The 19,585-nt window shown below is 36.8% G+C and overlaps 1 protein-coding gene across 5 annotated transcripts in view; it reads right to left on the bottom strand.

Annotated features, from left to right (window-relative positions):
* SNX14 (sorting nexin 14) overlaps nt 1-19,585 on the bottom strand; it is a 45,598-nt gene that overhangs the window by 9,555 nt on the left and 16,458 nt on the right. For 3 of the 5 annotated variants that reach the window (XM_015621609.1, XM_015621610.1, XM_033512888.1), the window contains 16 exons: nt 17,384-17,540; nt 17,029-17,104; nt 16,133-16,177; nt 15,967-16,047; nt 15,708-15,822; nt 15,161-15,316; nt 14,753-14,877; nt 13,635-13,693; nt 10,082-10,108; nt 6,296-6,428; nt 5,525-5,726; nt 4,486-4,569; nt 4,255-4,355; nt 3,851-3,962; nt 2,049-2,089; nt 1,771-1,890 (listed from right to left, as the gene is read on the bottom strand). In XM_015621609.1, the coding sequence (XP_015477095.1) occupies nt 1,771-1,890; nt 2,049-2,089; nt 3,851-3,962; nt 4,255-4,355; nt 4,486-4,569; nt 5,525-5,726; nt 6,296-6,428; nt 10,082-10,108; nt 13,635-13,693; nt 14,753-14,877; nt 15,161-15,316; nt 15,708-15,822; nt 15,967-16,047; nt 16,133-16,177; nt 17,029-17,104; nt 17,384-17,540 (1,634 nt within the window). The remainder of the gene's footprint in view (nt 1-1,770; nt 1,891-2,048; nt 2,090-3,850; nt 3,963-4,254; nt 4,356-4,485; nt 4,570-5,524; nt 5,727-6,295; nt 6,429-10,081; nt 10,109-13,634; nt 13,694-14,752; nt 14,878-15,160; nt 15,317-15,707; nt 15,823-15,966; nt 16,048-16,132; nt 16,178-17,028; nt 17,105-17,383; nt 17,541-19,585) is intronic. The other 2 variants (XM_015621611.1, XM_033512889.1) reach the window with 1 other exon arrangement.

Genomic DNA, 19,585 nt, shown 5'->3' with positions numbered 1-19,585 from the left:
TGCAGAGTGCATATGCAAACATATACCCATACACTCCAGCAGCACAGGTGTGAACTGTACAAAAACAATACCATGACTATCAACAATATCTACTGCCAGAGGCATAAACCTCTCTCCTGCTCTTCATGCTCATTTAAAAAGTACAGAGGATTATACCAAAATGGTAAGAAGAAAGACTGTACACAGTGTCTGAATCCTATCAGTCAGTGTAAGCGACCACATCTTCCTCCAAGCAGCTACTCCAAAACATGTATTATAGTGCTGGTGCTCCAAAAACAGCTTTTATTGCTTTTGGCAGGCCATCACAAGCCAGCAGAACAATGCCTTTATTGGCATATTTTGCAAAGTCTGCATCAGCTGAGAAGTCCTGACCTATTATAGCAAGTCTGACAAAAGTATGTTCAGAAGATGATCAAGCTGCTTACAGACCTTCAGAACAGAAATATGGCCAGAAATCCTGCTAATGCCTCTAGAAGAGGGAAGAAGAGCTTTTTGTTCACTTGGGTTTTTTTTAACCAGGTTAAAAACTACTGGTTCTTTTTTAACCAAGCAGGCTGGTAACTCTTGTTCTAGTGGATCTGAGACCAAATTAAATCCGATTGCTCCTCGTTATACTGGGGGTTGACTACCCACATTCATTGTGCATTTTTAACTGGACATCTTTCCACCAGTATCTAAAACAGACAAACATACACACGCCTCAGGAATATTCAAAAGGAAGGAGCATGAAGATCAGTCAGAGCATTAGGCACATTTCTGACTGGGCCTACCCAGACAGACCTTCAGGGATTTCTTATGCAGCCTGCTGAGGAGGAGGGAGCCTGCATGTATCCCACTCGTGGCAGCACAAGCACGGGGGAATGTGCATTGTAATCTGAGCCCAGTCCAAAGTGTTAAAACTCAAACAGATCTGTCTCAGAAAAGACACACAGTGGCAATACAAGCATTAGTTGGAGATAGACTGTCACTTACCAAAAAATTGAATTACATGTTCTTGTCACAGATGGGCACTCAGGAAGTGCTAACCTTTTATCTCTTTGGCTTCCTGCCAGATCTCCACACAAACTCCATACAGGCAGCTCACACAGTCCTGGCACAGACATTTGGCATTCACCTCCTTCACCAGAAGTGAGGTGCCTCACTACTGCACAGCAGTTAACACACAGAATCACAGAATGGAATGGATGTCAAAGATCACCTAGCCCCAGCCCCCTGCCATGGGCAGGAACACCTTTCCCTGGACCAGGCTGCTCAGAGCTCCATCCAACCTGGCTTTCCAGGAATGAGGAATCCACAACCTCTCTGAGCAACCTGTTCCAGCACCTCACCAACCTCACGCTAACACATTTTTTCCTAATATCTAATCTAAACCTACTCTCAGTTCCAATTCCCCTTGTCCTGTCACTAAATGCTCTTGTAAAAGTCCCGCTCCATCTTTCTTGTAGGCTCCCCTCAGGAACTGGAAGGCTGCACATCTGCACAAAGATGTCGTATCTCACAACAGAAGTGGAAGTGCAGAACTGAACAACTTAAGTCCATGCCACATTTCCTACTCAGGGGAGTAGGAAAATGTTACTCCAGTCTACCTTTGGTCTGGCCTTTGGACTGAACACCCTCAGTGTCTACATTCCTAGACAGCATTTCCCAGCTTGGCTTCATCCGAAATAATTTTAGTTAATGAGTTCTAAGACAGCTTGCTAGTATGAGAGAAAATGTATGGTCAGTTTTCCTCACTTCTCTAAAATGGGAAAGGAACATGACTTACTGTACCTTCTTGTTATTTTCAGAAGTGGGACTCAAAATGGTAAGTTCAGGCCTGCTTGGTTTAGGCTTGGGAGATTCACAGGAGTTGATAAAATTCATGATGAATGGTTCTAAATGCTGACCTTTCTGAAAAAAGATATGAGTAACCTGTCACTTGCTTAATTATAGGAAAGTGGAAACAAAAACAACAAAAAAAGAATTTTCAAACAAAGTTTTGATTAGCCTGTAATTTAGTAGTCTTGTAAAATTAACTAATTAAGATATTGGCAACCTGAAAGACTTACCTCTTTCATTAGCTTTCCTGGAACAGATTTTATGATTTTACCTATAATTAGAAACAAACAAACACTTTCTGTTATAACTGATTTGAAAGACAATTTGCTCTGCTAGATTTTATGTACTTATTGTCTAGTAGTTATTTAAAAATACAATAATTTTTTAAAATCTGCTTGGTTTTTTTTCATTTGGCACAAAATCCTATGAAAATAGTCTTGCACATAACCAGCCTGTAGTAGTGATTAGTACTCTTCAAGAAAATATATTTAAAAACCATGAAAAGACATTAAAAACATACAGATTATTAATCTGGACACCTTTAAAGAAACTCCACAACAAAGTACTGTAGGTCTACCTTTTAACTCTAGAAGAGTTTAAACATAGATAGCTCTAACAGCAGTACTGCTACAACACCAGCACAGGCAAAATTCCCTGTATAGAATCATAAACATTTACCACAGAAGAAATCAAGATAACTCAGATTCTGTTCTTTCTGTGGAAAAATCAGAAAATCTGGAGAGATTCTGGGTGGAGCCAGCCCAAAACCCCTGTTTTGGGCTGAGTAAAATTTTCTAAATTGGACAGGTTACAGAAGTGGCCTTAACAATCAGCTCTTGTGTCCTGATAAGGCTATCAGGATACGCCACAGTGACTTTGAATGCTGTGAAATGGAAGTGTCTAGGATTGGCTTTATTTTAATTACTACAGTTACAGTAATATTTTTCCTATCGACATGTAATAAAATTTGGAATTTACATCAGAAAATATGTACAATGATCAAATGGCAACAATAAAAACTCTCATTCTCACAAAAAGCCCTGCTGAAATGCCAAGACTTGTTATAATGCCCTTTATGGAACTGAAGCACCGTCTCAGGTAAGAAAACACCATAATTATAAGCTTTTATAAGAATGTATGGCTGGATCTAGAAGGAAGACCTGAAACCAAAAACAATCCTTTTGAGTGGAGGCTGAGAACAGAAATCCCACTCAACAACTGATGAGGCAGATTAAGAGAAGGGCTTCCCCAGCAGGACAACACTGTGACCGGGAGCTGCAGAAATACAGCGGCACAGCTCAGACACGGCTCTCTGGGACCACACTGACACAAGTGGCACAAAACATGAAGACAGAATGGCCATGAAGTTGACCTGACCAGCTCAGGGCCACTATTCTGAGACAGCTACATTGCTGCCAAGTCACACTACAGTTGACTTGTTTTATTTAGTATGAACTACTGTCATTAGACATTAGAATTTCTCCATTTCCATTTGACCTGCCTGTATCACACACACTGCTGCCTCAAATTCAATTAAGTAGCTCATGTTAGAAAAGATCTTAACACCAACCAATACTAGAAATATAAAATATTGTAGTTTTCAGAATAAAATAAGAGGATGTTAATAAATTAAAATCCAAAGGTAGTCTTGTGTTTATGCCATCTCATCTGCAAAAAATGACAGACACACGCAGATTTGACTTGTGACAATACCAGAATTTTCTTGAACAACGAAATTTTTTAAGAGAAACCTTATCATCTTGCTTGCTGACACAAAAATTCAAAAGCAACCACTTAAAACACTTTTTTTACCTAAATTTCAAAATGTCTTTTTTTTCTTCAAGGAAGAAGTATCAGCGTATCCTGCTTCCTGAGCTATAATTTTAAGGGCTGTGAAGGAGCAGAGTTCTTACTTCCTACATTACCAAGAGTTACCTATTCATTATTACTGGCATTCACAGAATCACAGAATTCAATCACAGCATCCATGGCATTACTATTTGTCAGCATAAAGAAGTAGCATATTACATACCAAGATTCACATCAGGCAACATTTTATCAAGAAACTGAGTCTCTCCTCCATTAGGGGACAGGAAGTCAGCTAAAAGCTGGCTGTTACTTAGTTCTGGATGCTGAAGAAGTTTCTTTGAGACAGAAGGAACAAAAGAAATATAAGTACTTTTAAATTAATCTTTAAAAATCTGTCTCTGCATAGCAAAAAGATATTCAAGAAGCATTATATTGCCACATATATTGCCATTTGCAAGAGATTTCTGTTTTCAGTCACGTGAAACTTTAACATTGCCCACTTTAATCCTTTCTCTAACTATAAAATTACTTGGAAATAAATGAACCAAAAACCCCAGATATTCTTTTTTTTTTAGTTTCATATAATTAGTTTTAGAATATTCTTTGCTCCAAATGTCTGTTTGATACCTGAAGATATTCCTGAAACTCTTCTCTCTTGGATTTTAAGAACTCGTAGTTCTTGGGGCCAATGATTCTCTTTGATGGAAGCTGAGCATCAGGAAATGTACCTAATAAAGATATCAAGGAGATTAAATTTTCTTGCAATGCAGTAAGCACTGAGCATTTTAAATTTCAGCTAAGTAATGAATGGTAATCACAGCAGGGGGGAAATGGCTTTTCAAATGATGGAGAACATACCATGAAATTCTGTAAGCTTTGATTCAAGCACGTAAAATTCAAGATATCTCCTGTAGACAGACCAGTGTTCGGGTTCATGTCCAACTGGAGAAAAAAAAAAAAGTTAAAAACAAACCATGTTTTATGGCACCTGAGAGACAAAATTAGCAACAGCAAACATACGCTGGATTATGGTAAGAAAAACCTGAATTACATTAGCCCCCCCACCCTGTTGTAGTAATAACCTTTAAGGTACTTTTAGTGTTACAGTAAAATGCATAACTGGTAGACAGATATGGTACTAGCAAGGAAATTATCACCTCATTTATGGGATCCCTGCAATTTAAACAATGGAGTGCTGCATAACTAACATTTAAGATGGCTGACTATATTAGATCTATTTTCAAACTTCTATCCAAATGAATTAGAAATAGCACTTGTTGAATACAGTCCTCTGCACCACTAGCTTGAATGCTGATCATTCTTAATCCTATCACTGAAGATTATCACTAAATGCCTCTTAAATACTTATTGTGGAAGTATTAGTCCCACTAACACAAATCCCAGCAGCCTTAGGATGTTGCTGTTTTTTCCCCACTCCACATGGACGTATTGCTATTTAGATACTGTTAAACTAACTGCAAGCCACAATGGATCCTAAAACAAGCAAAACATTTTCATTTCCTAAGAACTGATTTTAAGCTTATATAAAAACCGACTTCTTGTTCATTATTCCAAAGTTCAGAGTGGATGAAAAAAAAGTTCCAGGTGTTTATTAATATGAATTTTAAGGTAAGTATTTTTGGAAAGAGAACATTTCAAACTTTGGCGTGAAGTCTAAATAGAACTGATTCATGCTGAGGAGTCAGTTCTCAGCCTGCAAACACTAAATGTGATCATTTATCTCTCAAACTCATTTTCCTTGAACTTTCAAGCCATTATTTTGAAATCAGAAAAATACATACACAAAACACGCTGAAAAAGCCATCAGAATACAGCACACTAGAATATTCTGAGTTCACTTTCAAATACCACTTTATTTTTCTGCCACATTGCATACCTGCCCTCCTATCATTTCTCTCTACATCAATGCAGAATACAGGAATTCTCTCTTTTCTGTCTTTTCTTTCCAAGGAGGGATCATCAAAAAAATCAACATATGGGATGCTGATCTTCCACGCAGCCAGGTTGCGGGGTGTATTTGGGGTGGTAACAGCCTCCTCGGGAGAATCATCTTCCATCACCATAACACCTTCTTCAATCTGTAAGAAATCAGGCACAGAGATGTCCAGCTCTATTTTAATTGGTACAGTCTACCTCTGTTTCTAACCAATTCCTTCCTCCTCCCTTTTTCAAATTTTCCATTCATCCCCCAGCTGTGGTTCAGGTAATGATATCTCGTGCAGTGAATTTTACCATTGGCTCTATTCATGGCTGTTTAGCATGGAAGTAAAACACTGACTGAGACATCCAAGGCAAGTGAGAAAGGACAACAAGCTCCTGATCTATAGAAAAAATGCTGCATCACAGACCAACTCAACAGCAATTTCTCCACTATGTTATTTATGGTTTTAATTTCTTGTGACAGGCTGCAGATGAAGAGCCCTGCATGAAGTCTTGTGTAAGCCTTACTACCCAGAATTGGAGAAAAAGTCATTGCTTACAAAAATATCTGACACTACTACTTTTGGTACTTCTCCATACTAAAACAATAAGCTCAGAAGCACAGAAACTGGGGGTGTGACCTTGGCTTGTGAATGCATACACAGAAGGCAAATTAATCAGAAGCCAGCACATGAAAACTGACAACAGCAGTAATGGTTTTACTCACAAAGTCATCTTCTCCTTCATTTAAGTTATAGTTAGGCAACATAGCTCCTTCCATTGCAGAACTCTTGAATACACCCTTTATTTTGTTCCCTATTTTGCTGATTCCAAATGATTCTCCTCTCTTCTGTGTGGTCCTAGGATTACAGAAGCCACAGTTCATAAAGTTCACAGTTCACACAAGGCATATTATCACGCAGCTGCTCATTAGGCTGTTGCATACCTTTTGCAGATAAGAGAAACAAGTCTAAACAGCTAGCCAATATATTAATTAAAATACATTTATGGTAAAACTGTTCTCTAATCAATCAGCAAAATTTCTTGATTACACTTCTAAGAGACATGGGATTCTCATGTTCTTAACCATGAGTAAACTCTTAGAATAGTATCCCACTAATTCATGACACAGAATAAACAATTAGCTAGGTAAAACAACTTTGTTTTGACAGCAGAAACTGTGGTATTGCTACAGGCATGTACATCAAGTAGGTCATTAACTTTGTCCTTTTCCATGTACTTGTATTTAAATATTTATCCTTTTGCCAAGTGTAGATGCATTTTTTAATGGAATTTTACAGGCACTTATCATTCAAGATCAATCTCAGTTTTTAAGCAGCAGAGACAGACAAAAGGAATGTGCAAGGAGCAAGATTGAGCATGAGCGAAAACAGATGCAACTGAAGAATCCTGGCTGGAAGAGCCAGTCTGACTTAAAGATGGAGAGTTTTTAAAGTCTTGCCACTTATGACAAAGTGTCCAAAAACCAACAAACCAGGTACAAAAAAAAAAAGATACTTGGGCAGCAAGCACACTCCTTACTGGGATAACAGATCTTTATTATTCTTATGCACTTACACAAGTCCTGACACTGACAAATATTTATTGCATAGGAATGCTAATAATTCTGGGACGAAAAATGTTTCAGTGGAAATCAGCCTGAAGTTAGTTAAGGTAATGCAATAGACACAGTTGAGAGACAAGTTAAAAAACAATACCGTGAACTGCAGAATCAAACATCCAAAACAAATTTATAGGCTGATATTAGATGTATAGTTAGTATTTCAGAGGACAGAAAAATCCTGCATATTTTTCCTTTAGAACAAGAAACTACTGCCTGCTGGGAATACAGAGAGAACAGCAGCATCAGCAGGTAAAGCATTTTCATCATTCATAAAACCATGCAGACAACATCAGCTGCTGACTCCAAACATGCATGTGCACGTTACTAATAACCTTCCTGTTTATAATTTTACACAGACTGCGTACATGACTTAAGTTGCGTAAATAACCCACTGTTTTTCAAAATCATTTGCTTTTTCTATCTCATATAATCATCAGCTCCAAAGCATACTGGCACCATCTATTTTAATTATCTCCTCTATGCAGATAAGGCTGCTTGGCTGCTTGCAGGCCAAATCCATATTTGAACAATTTTACTCCATTCTTGAGCAACTTCTGCTACACGTTACTGCACTGAGCTGAGCTGTTTCACATAATGGACCTTACCTGAATCACGTTCAAAGTACTTTTAACGCTGGGCTAAAAACCACAGACCTTGATCAGACAAAACTAGCTTTTCTGGAAGGCTAGTATTTCAGACCTCTGGCTTAAATTTGAAGGGAGTTTTCATCATTCCCCTGAAAACTAGTGCAGTTTTCAAGAGTTTGAGCAAAAGCATTGATTTGCACAAGGGTCAGTGATTTGATAATCAGAGGACTCCAGTCTCAAAGCAGTTCTTTCCCACACTGACCATGCTCCAGGTGAAGGCAGCATTCACCTGTGCCTGTAGATAGCTGTATGGAGCCAAAGCTCAACCTGACAGCTAGGAACCAACCCCTCCACCCCCAATGCAGAGCCCAATCCACGTGAATGAAAACCAATTACTGAATTGGACAAGTATAAAGTGACAAACCAGAATAGGATTCTCTTCACAGGAAGAGACAAATTCAGAACAAACACTGGTGAATGAGAGGGTACACAAGACACTCTCCACAATATATGGAGAGAACACAGGATTGGTTTGGCAAAAATCCTTCATCACAGATCACATTAGATGAGCATGGAAAAGAAATCTGTGGATTGACAGACAACTGGATGACTTGACATTTCAAAGAAATGAAGCAATAAAAATATATATATACAAAAGGTATCATGATGAAAATCTAATGGATTCACTGGCTAAGCAAAAGTAGAAGAAAGACCCTGAGACTAAGTAGAGGGAAAGAGATGGGACTAGGATGGGGGCAGGTTCAAGATATGAAGGACCAAAGATGACAGGAGGTAGCCAGTTTAGAACAGAGACTAGATTTTTTTTAAGACATGTCAACAAATATATATACACATCAAAAACCTGTTGGAAAAACATCCCACTCCCTCTAGTGCTAATCCATATAATAGCATGACCATTATTAGACCATCATTCTATAGTTGCTTTCTCAGGAGGGGTCTCTGTGCAGTCTACAGGCTCCAACATTCCTGAAGAATGATATAACAACAAGAGCTTGGAACAGGTTTTGTTTTTTTTTTTTTTTTTTCAAACATTCCAAAAGTAACACATATCTAACATTAAAACAATTATTGTTTACTCTATAATAGGGAATTGCAGGCTGAAGACTGCAGCAGTCCACTGTGCACTGTGGCATTCTTTAATCATGGATGGTTGCAAAATCATTTTCCCACAGGATGCCTGCCTCACTCAGTGCACTGAACAGATCTTGGCAGGTGATGAGCCAGGGCTATGCAGAATGATGCTGTGAACCTCTCTGGGTCAAGAAGGACCAGAACAGTTGTCTATATCAGACAAGCCAGATATTAACATGCATGTGAAGTCATAGTAACATTTCCTTTGGCTGACTAAAATCCCTACACACAGTTAGGAGAATTGCCGAGCACATACTGCTGCACTTGAAAATCGGTGAGCTGCATTTATAACTCAAGAACTCCTTATTGCTCAACAGTCAAGCAAGTCATAGCTCAACACGTTGAACTGGGACAGAAAATACAAAAGCATCTAATTTCCTTGATTCTAAAACTGAAAAATTAAGTTGTAAAATTTCCCCTCGTGACTAGTATGAGCAATCTATGTCAAACTGATGCTCTGATAAACTCTAAGGAAAAGTTCATAAGGAAAATATTATTTTCTGAGTTTGGATATCATGTATTTAAAGAGGCATGAATAATGAGAAAGCAAGCACTGGACAGCTACTAAGGCATTAATGAGTAGTCACTTACTACCTACAGCAAATTATTAAAAACAGCATCTGTTGTCATCCAACCTGTAACAGTCACAAGAGAAGCTGCAGAGAGAACTAATTTGGGCAACTGTTGGGTTTGAGTGCTTAAAAATCATAAAATGGTTATATATTTGCATGTGATGGTAGACAATGATCACTCCAGATACAGCTTGCAAGATAAAACAAGCACATAAGTGGATAACAATATGACATGGAGAAAAGGAAATTTCAGAGCAGCTAGCAGTCACAAGTAAAAAAAAAAAGCTTCAAGCTCTGCAAATGTATTTCAAAACAAATGACAACAGATGGACTGTTCACAATAGTGTTAATGTACAGCAAACACATGAAATTAGTAATTAAGCAATTTCTAAACACTTGTTAAGAGGACATGGGGAGTAAAGCTTTTTGTGAGGAGAAATGCACCTCAGTCCAGAGAAGACAGTCATGTCTTTTAAAAATAAAATGAACAGTTAATTACGATTATAAAGACTGATGAAGTCATGGGAGATGCAGCATAACTAACACAACAACATTTATTGAGTGTTAGATACACTTACCGCAAGTCATCCAAACTCAGGCTACTTCTGCAACAACAGGCGAATAAATTACCTCAGAGCCCAGCAGGAAACAAAAATAAAACAAAACCAAAACAACAAAAGAACCCAAACCAAAGCAAATTTGACAGACCTATCCCAACAAAACTGAATAGCTTTGACCATCACCATGGGTTAAGAAAAGAGATAAGTGGTACAGTTAGGAGTTCCTGACCTAGAATCCTAAGAAAGTAAAATGTGAACAGTATCTGCACACCTCATCATCACAAGCCCAGTTACATCAGTTGCTGAAACATTCAGGAGATTCAGCACAAGCAACCACCAATTAATGGAGAACAACTTTCATTCTTAGAGTTATCTGTAATGTCAAATAGCCAGATAACTTTTCCTATTACCTATGTTCAGATGTCATATAGGAATCTAGCTCATTTGGCCAACACAATGAAAAGGCAGTGGACTTACTTCATGCAATAATACACAAAGTATATACATATATATATGTATATACTCCCCCTCTGTATTACTGTAGTATATACATATATAGCACACTATAATACAGTATAGTATCTGTATCAGGTATAGTAAGAGCCACTATTTAAAATTAAAGTATCTTCTTTAAAATTTTTATTTCACAGATTTTAAGAACTGTCATGTATTTTTGACATTCTACATAACCTGGTACATAGAACCAATGGTACATCAACCCAGTAATTCCAACTGAGGTGTTTAAATGAATTAACTAGAAACACTGTCACCACACACAGGAGTTTAATTCATTGCAGCTTCTGAATTCTGGACAAACTGATATGGGATAAAAATATTAAAATTTTAGAATCTGTTTTACAGAAGGGTCTGACTGTAAGACACCAGGTTAGAAATTATGGTGACTATTACATTGCATAGAACTTCCCGCAGACTTAATTTCATGGGTTTTACTCCTAACCACTCCCTGAAATTGTTACTATCTTTTCTCTATGGTCCTTTAACTTGAAAAAATGCTTTAATTTCACTGCTAATCAAATATGAGAAACCAGGATGTGTCTATTTCTGTTTGTGGTTATGGTATGTAGAAAATCAAGATATATATATACAGTAATCCAGAAATCTGGGAATTTATACTACATAACAGCTTTTCCTTTTTTGTTAGACTTCCAACACAGACTACATTTAAGTAATGTAGTAATGTATTATAAATACATAAATGGGAGAGAGGGAGAGGGAATTCTTATTGTCTCTTCCATGCTATCCAAATTAAGTTGACAGAGCTGGAACATGAAACATCAGTTATCATTGGCCACACACATTAAACATTTGGTAAAAAACATCAGTTACAGAGTTAAAACTGATGACAAACACAATTGGTTATCAAGTTGTCAGAATGCTCTCAGTGTGACTTCTTTACACTCCAGAAACCCTTGACACTGCCCACCTATTGCCTTAATAGTTTTCATAGCACAGTATTTGTTCTGTCTGCAAAAAGCTATGATTGTTCTGTACAGTTCAAAGAAGTGATTCAAACCAAAAATTACACAGATGTCACTTCTTCCTCCCTTTCCACCTATATTTTCTAGAAGCTGTAATTTTCTTGTCTTGCAATAAGGCAAATGTTTCCACACATTACCCGCATGCACGTTCCACTGGGATTTCATACCTACTTTTTGATCTGATTTTTTAACCAGCAGTACTTATGCAGTACACAAACAGTACCCATAGCAAAGCACATCAAAAATATGAAAAACAAAACTCATCTCTTTGCATGTAATTACTTTCAAGTGGAACTAATGCTAGAAAAAGAAAGAGAAGGCAGAACAAAATATATGGAATAACATCTGAAATAATTCCATGAGAAACCTTGATTTTTCTCCACCCCCTTGGCAATGACTGCATACAATTCTGCAGAGGGAAATTCCAAAGCAACAGGTAAACTACTTGCAAGATAGGACCTCTGTTTCATGGAAAAAATCACTGAGGTACCACAATATCTTGCACTGTAAACCAGCATATATACTGAGGGCATTCAAATTGTTCTAAAATGTAAATCAGATACATTTTCAGTAATGCTACAGATGCTATTTAAGAATATGCTGCAAAAGCCCCCAAACAAAATTTGTTTATTTTGTAGCCAGAGGTGCATTTCAAGAACTCCAGGCAGAAATGGCCTGTAACTTCCTCCTTTCTGTTTTTAAAAGCAAAGCACCAAAGAGGTGACCTACATGTTTTCATATTTTAACTAGATTTAAGAAGTGCATGACAGAATACTGCCAACCCCTGACATGAATAATTTGGGGGAATAAACCAGATTTAAAAGTCTAGGTGAAACCCCATAGCCATCTCCAACAGAAGCTGAAGTGTGTTTAAGGTAACCCGACATGGAGCGCTCTGTAGCAAAGGCATGCAGTTTGGGCTAGCTGCCTTCATTTCATGTCTCTTTGTTAAGAAACAGAAGCTTGCCAGCACCACTGTGAGACAGCACTTCACCAAAGCTCCAGAGCCAGGCCTACACAAACTATAAAGACCACATAAAAGATGTCACCAATGGAGACATAATAAAGAGAACAATTGTGCCATTTTTGAAGAACAGGAGCAGGGAAGAAAGGTATGTGCCAGTAATATAAGTTTTAGAGTAGGCTGTTAAACAGGAGTTTGCTGTCAGGTGTAACTCTAATGAAAGCAGAAAAGGTTCAATTAATCACTGTTACTCCTCTAGAAGGGGACAAGCATTAGTATTTTCCACAGTGCCATGGATCTTATTTTATACCAAGAAAGAAAGCCTATCCAAATTAAAGACTGTCTCACTGAAGTTTTCCTTCTTTTGCCTAGACCATAAGAGAAATTCAGTTGGGCTAGTCCACAACTGTCAGAGCCTTCCAACACAAAGTGAAACACAAGAAATTATGAGATCTCAAGGTTTATCAACCTTTATCAACAGCCCAAGCCAACAGTGGAAGATCACCCACCCCCACCACAGGAGAGGCTCTTCTCCTCCACAGGCTGAAGTATATGGCCCAAGCCCAGAAACAAGGCTTCTGATGCTCCATTTCTGCAATGGAGTTGGGGGGACAGAAAACACATTTGATCTAGGAGAAGTGGCAAATCCTCCTTGCCACAGTAAGAGAACATTCCCCATCAAATAACCAGCTTGGTTTGACATAGGGTGCACTGTGTCTACCCCTGTAACATCTCAAATCCAAGAAGACAGAGCTTGGCACTACTAAAATGGTATTATATATAAACAGTCGATTAAATCACCACTTCATTTTCATATAATCTTACTCTCACTGCATATTTTTTTCCCTTCCCTCTTTTCAAATGTTCAGGTCTAAATCACATTTTAAATCCTTTAATGTAAAATACTTAATGTTGTCTTATGTAATAAGATGTCTTATGTAATATTGCTTGCAACTTTAGCATGCAATTTGTTCATTTACAAACAAAAAATAGAGCTAAAAATTTAGTCAAATTAATAGCAGACAATAACAAAATTTTTACAGTTTAATATTTTGATGCTTTTAATTAAAAATTGAAGAAAACCACTTCAAAGTTCTACCATACCTACCTGTTAGACTTCGAATTGCGGGTTGGTGACTCTGCTCCCCTTAAGAGGTGTCTGAAGTACTGTAGCAGACAAAGTATTAAAGAAAACACTGGATTAACTGAGGTAAAGGCTACTGTGCAACACTGAATTGCAAAATTCAGGAAACGAGAACTGAAGGAAAAGCCAAACTGACCATAATTTCTAACTATCAGTTAGAATTTCACTCTGGAAAAGGACAGACCATACAATAATCAATACATGAGACTAGGACTATTTACTTAACCCTACATAATCATGAGATTAAAACTACAAAGCAGAAATAAAAAATAAACTAAGCAGCAAAATTCATGTCTCCTCCTTGTTAAAAAATCAAGCATTTGAGGCATCATAGGGATCACGGGAGAGAGGACTACCAAAACCATTTCTGAGAAATGTTCTTTTTATTAATGCCAAGTAAGGCAAGTACCCACTTGCAGGACAAAACAATATATTCTGCCTCAAATAAATCCAAGAAGCTCAACACACAACCTGACTTACACACAAACTTCTGAAAGGAAACATGAATTCAGACTCACCCCTGTGATTAAAGAGTGTCCTACTAGAAGGCCTTAGACAGATAGTCAACCCAGTTGAGGGAATTCTTAAGGTGGCATTTAGACCCCAATCACACAACAATCTTAAATACCTTGTAAATTGCTTTGAGCTATCTTCTTGAAAACAAACACCAGACTTTTAGGTGCTGGAATGCATAATGCTGAAAAAACCTAAATTTTTGTATCTTTAAATACTGTTATATTTTTGAAAGTAAATAAAGAGATTGTGTTCTACATCTACATGGCAGATTACTTTTGCACCACATTTGCAACCACAAAAGAAGGGGTGGAGAGGATTTTGTAATAGCTGTGATATACACAAATTTTTATGTCAAGAAACTGAGTCTTTCTTTTATTCTGTGATGATGTGTTGGACTACAAAGAATTTTATTTTCCTACTGAGAACAGTCCAGCTCTAGAATATCAACTGAAGTAGAAAATGAAGCCGTATTTTTCAGTTCCATATATACATGACTGTTGTAAATAACATATCCTAAAAAATATAAACTCATTTTTAAGACTACTCCTCGAATCTTTCACACTTACCTCATCACTGTGACAGAACATAGGAGTAAAAACATTCTCAAGCAGAGAAAGGACGTGCTCATAAGCTTCAAAAAGACAGCGCATAGTTTGAAGTTTCACAACATCCATATATGGACCTTCAGCAACTATTAAAAAAAAATTAAGTATGAATAAAGAGATATACATACAGGTATATAAAGTTCATGTTGTTTTCTGGTCAGAGCTTGTTATTATTTTGCAAGCTACTCTAAGTTCTGCAAATAAAAAATAGAAATAAATTGACAAAAAAGATTAAGCACAATATAGCACGGGAATCATTTTTAAAACTGACAAAAAAGTTTGATGATATTCAGCAAAATTTGTTTTCAATTCATTACCAAATACTGTTTAAATTCCAATGTACATTATTCCTTTCAAATGCCAACTTACTTTTTTTAATCTCTTCCACAATGAAAGGATCAAATCTAATCTTGTCAATGCTTTCATCCAAACAGTAAGTTTTGTAAATTTTCTGTACTTCATCATGAAGAGACATCTTTTCACTATCTGATAGTTCTGGTCTCAAAATTCTGTCATTGAATTCCTCTGAGAAGTACAGGAAAGAAAAAGCATTTCTTGATCAACTTGGCAGACAAATAACATCTTGAAGCACCCTATAACATCATCTCATTTTCCAGTAGCTCATTTGCAAAACTTCAAAATTAAAAGAAACAGAAGACATCTCAAAATCCTAGGTAATAAGGTAGCTGCCCTCTTATTAACTACAATTCAGATTTGTTCATAAAGTTATTACTAAAAATAAAACTATACCGCAACTAAAATAAATTATTCCTTAACACAGTAAGGATAAATCCATGAGGTTGTTCTTGGCATATGAATGATTTTTCCTTCCTAAATTACCCAGAGGCAAATTGTAGTTTTCCATTAGAGTGATTGCCATATCCTCAAGTAACATCAGCACACGTTTGTATCTTACCCACAGTCAGGCAGAACTGCAGTACATGGACAGCCCCCTCCTGTTTCAGGAAGTTCATAAACCGAAATAAAAGGTCTTGCTGATCTCTGATCTCTTTCAGCTCCAGTTTCAGTACCTGAGTAGGTTAAAAATGCAGTCAGCCAACTTTCAAACTTTCAGCGAGTATATAAATAATGCAAAGAGCTGTAGAACAAAATCAGCAGGTAAAGTAAAACACTTATTCAAAACAGGAAAGGAAGTAAACGTTGCCTCTGCTTACAGATGCTTTTTTATTTCTTGGCTCAGCAAATTTCTGAAGGAATGGAACCAATGAAGAAGTAGGCTCAGTTGCTACCTCAGGCTGCAGAAAAAAAATGACAACTGGGTAAGAAAGCTTCTTTCATGGGTGACCAAAATGCCACTACTTTAACTTTGTCAGTACTCACTGGACTATCATCAATGAAGATCAGCAGTAAATGATTGACAGTATCCTGCAAGAAACACAACACAACAAATAAAATTAATATTAAAGAAACTCAACAGAATAGAATTTCAGTACTATAATATAACCAAATTTAAACCTGAGTATATTAATACTTCTTAAAAAAAAAAGCTGGGGAATGTACATTTGAGAATTGACCTTCAACGGTCTCCTCAAGTTTTCACAAGTCAGGGAATTTCTGAAGAGACCTGCACAGAAACGTTCTTTACCCAGTGGAAGAAAGCCCTCCAAAGTATTTTTACTCTAAGTGCAGATCTAATGAACTACTAATACTTCCAGACTACAGCACTTTCTGTTTGCAGCCAGGTGATGCCAGCATATGCACTGCAATTTTGCCTATTAAAATACATGCATATCTAAAAACAATTGCAGCATTGCAGTTTCAGAAGTAAATGCCCCCTAATTTGAAGAACTGAAGGAAAAAAATTATTTCAAAACAGCTGAAAAAAAGGCTGGTTTATTTAGACTGCTATAAAGATCCACAGAGTTAACAGTACAAGTCACTGAGCCCTTTGTAAACGTAGCAATAATAACTTGAAGATGTTTACACTAGCACAGCATTCTCCCATTTGACAGGAGCTTCATTTTCCTTCATTAAAAAATACATTTTCCTTCACTGAAAAATACATTCTTAAGAGATCACACCAATACTGTTATTTTAGTCAGTTCAGTGAGCTAACTCGTATGAACAAACAAAATAACTGGCCACAAGACTTCTTTTTCTTGTATCTAGTCAAAATGCACAGCAAGTAAGTCATTGCACATCATTTGCTTTACCACAACATACTTAGTAGGTAAACAGTAATTTTGAATAAATTAAGATTATTCTTGTGCTCTTACAGGGTCAGCTAAGAAATCCATTGAGGGAAGGAAAACAGAACCAGGGAGAATCTCTCTTATGAGAAGGGCCAGGGATCTGAAAAGAAAATAAAGGAAAGAAAATAAAAATCCAAAGCACTATTAGATTACATAAATTTCTAAGTGAGGTTTCCAATGCTGTCATATACTATTGGGAAATGTTTTAGGAATTAATAATACCATAAGCATGCCATTTTAACAAATAAAAAAAAAATATAAAAAAGGCATATGAAGGAAGATGGCTTTGACATTCATTCTTTCACTTTCCAAAATTATTTTACTACATAGTACGCAGATATTTTTAAAAAATACAAATCTAAATAAATAATTTATATACCTGCACTCTGTTGACTTTGGGGGCAAAATATAAGGAAAAAGAAGTTCAGTAAGTTTTCTTAAGTAGTGAAGTTCATCTCTTCTGTTTCTCAAAGCAACATGCAGTTCTGGTCCATATTCTTCTAAAGCAGCTTGCTGCAAAAATTCTGCATTTTTTACTGAAAGTAAGAAACATCATTACAAGAGTTGCTTCAGCTTTTTCTTACTAGTAAACAAAAGGCAATTGGTTTTCATATGAGCTAAAAAGTTAATGCTTTTAGTACATATACAACTGCCAAAGGGATAAAACGTTGAAACTTTACAAAAGAACCTTGGCTTAGACCTTGAAGCCTAGCTATGTAAAAATAAAACCTCATACTGAAATAAGAATTCCTTCACCAAACAATTGCAGTTTTCATGGTATCCAGAATGCTTTCTCATTTATCATTATATATAAATATATATAAAATAATATAAACATATTTATAAAGTATATATATATATATAAAATATAAAACCAGCATCTGGATTCTCAAAAAAAACTGCATCATGCAAAGTCTGCTCCTAACTGCCTTTTTCCTGACCTTCTTCATGAGCTCCAATTTTTCTGGCCTACAACACAATTTGAAATCAATGTAAACTTTTACTCAATCCTGTAGTATCTGTTTCCTGCTTAGAACACATAAAAACAAACGTGAAGGAACATACATTGTAAACACAGGGTAAATCAAGCCAAAACCTGCAGGAGGATCTGCAAGAGTACTGCCTCTTAAATTACGGCAGAATTGAAAGAATACTTCTTTATCAGATTAAAAACTACAGATATTCATTAGAAACAACGTTGTATTTCTTCAGATATTATATTTCTTCACCTCAAAGGCAAGAAGTGAGCTGTTATATATCACACCTAGCTGAATTAGCAACGTGGCACAGCTTCATGCCAACACCACCACCAGGCATAGTGAGCAGTAATACATTCCTCAGTTACCTCCAAGGTTAAAGCTTATTCCCAGCCTATGAGAGAAGCCTGCTGGCTTGGCCTTCACAAGCAAAACCCACGAGTGGTATCAGCTGACAGAAGGGATGCAGGAATATGTATCACCTGATAAATCTGCCTAGCTGGTGTCACTAAAAGCAGAGAGAAGGAACTGACCCTCCAGCAAGGACAGGTAATGAATCATGGAGGTGTCTCTGTAAATAGGAATTACTAAAAGAGGTAAGGGTAACAAGAGTAGGAGAGAAGGAAATGCTCCCTAAAAACAATCACTTGAAAAGGGCTTAGAAAATAAGGAGGAAAGGCTAGGCTCAACTAGCAAACAAAGCAAGGTCTCAATGCTGTCTCTGAACCATGTATTGTGGTGGCTGCTTCAGCAATGTTTACTAGAAAGTGCTACTAAAAGTAATTTTCAGCTGCTACTTCACATATCTGCCCTTAGGAAACACATCTTTTCCTTTAAAACACTGATTGAAAATGGCTATATTTCCAATGCTATACATTTTACATTTTAGCAGTTCTTTGCTGCTAAAGAAAAGTGTTTCCAACTCCTTGGTAGAAATCAAAGGAAACATGAAATTTGGCGTAAACAGCACTGCAAGATTATCTGCTATCTTGAGATTGCTGTTGTGCCATGAAAGACATCCAACGTGATTACACTACGTCTCATTATTCATCTTAATCATTAACACTACTCACAGGACCAATGGCATGTATTTATGGATATCAAGCAGACGTTTGGAGGGAAAGAAGAAAAGTTCATGACTCCAGTTAAAGTAAACATCTACACTTAAAAGTTGAATGAAACCACATTTAGTAGATAGAGTACTGTGGAACACAGCCAGTGAAAAAATAACAATAACAAGAGCAAGTGTTTCCAAATATTTCTTCAATGTGCAGTTTAAATACAATTTTTACATTGGGCTTGTGAAGATACTCTTACCTTGGATAATAAATATGCTTCTGCTCAAAGTCTCTCCATAGCTTACAAACATGAACCTAACTTTTCAACTTATCACAACTTCACTAATGCAGATTTGAAATCATTCTATCTATAAGAGCTACGAGGTACAGGGCACAGATGTACAAATCCTTTCATCTATAACTGCTCATCTGGAATATAAAGGAAAAACTTCAAGAAGCATTCCTAAATGATCTTGATTTCTCTGAATAGTCAAAACCCATATTCCTGTTCACCTCTGTACAGAGACAGAAACCTAGTATTTTGAT

This window comes from Parus major, chromosome 3, assembly GCF_001522545.3.
Source record: "Parus major isolate Abel chromosome 3, Parus_major1.1, whole genome shotgun sequence".
Lineage (NCBI taxonomy): Eukaryota > Metazoa > Chordata > Aves > Passeriformes > Paridae > Parus > Parus major.
The sequence above is the reverse complement of the archived record's forward strand: the minus strand, read 5'-3'. Positions and strand labels throughout refer to the sequence as shown.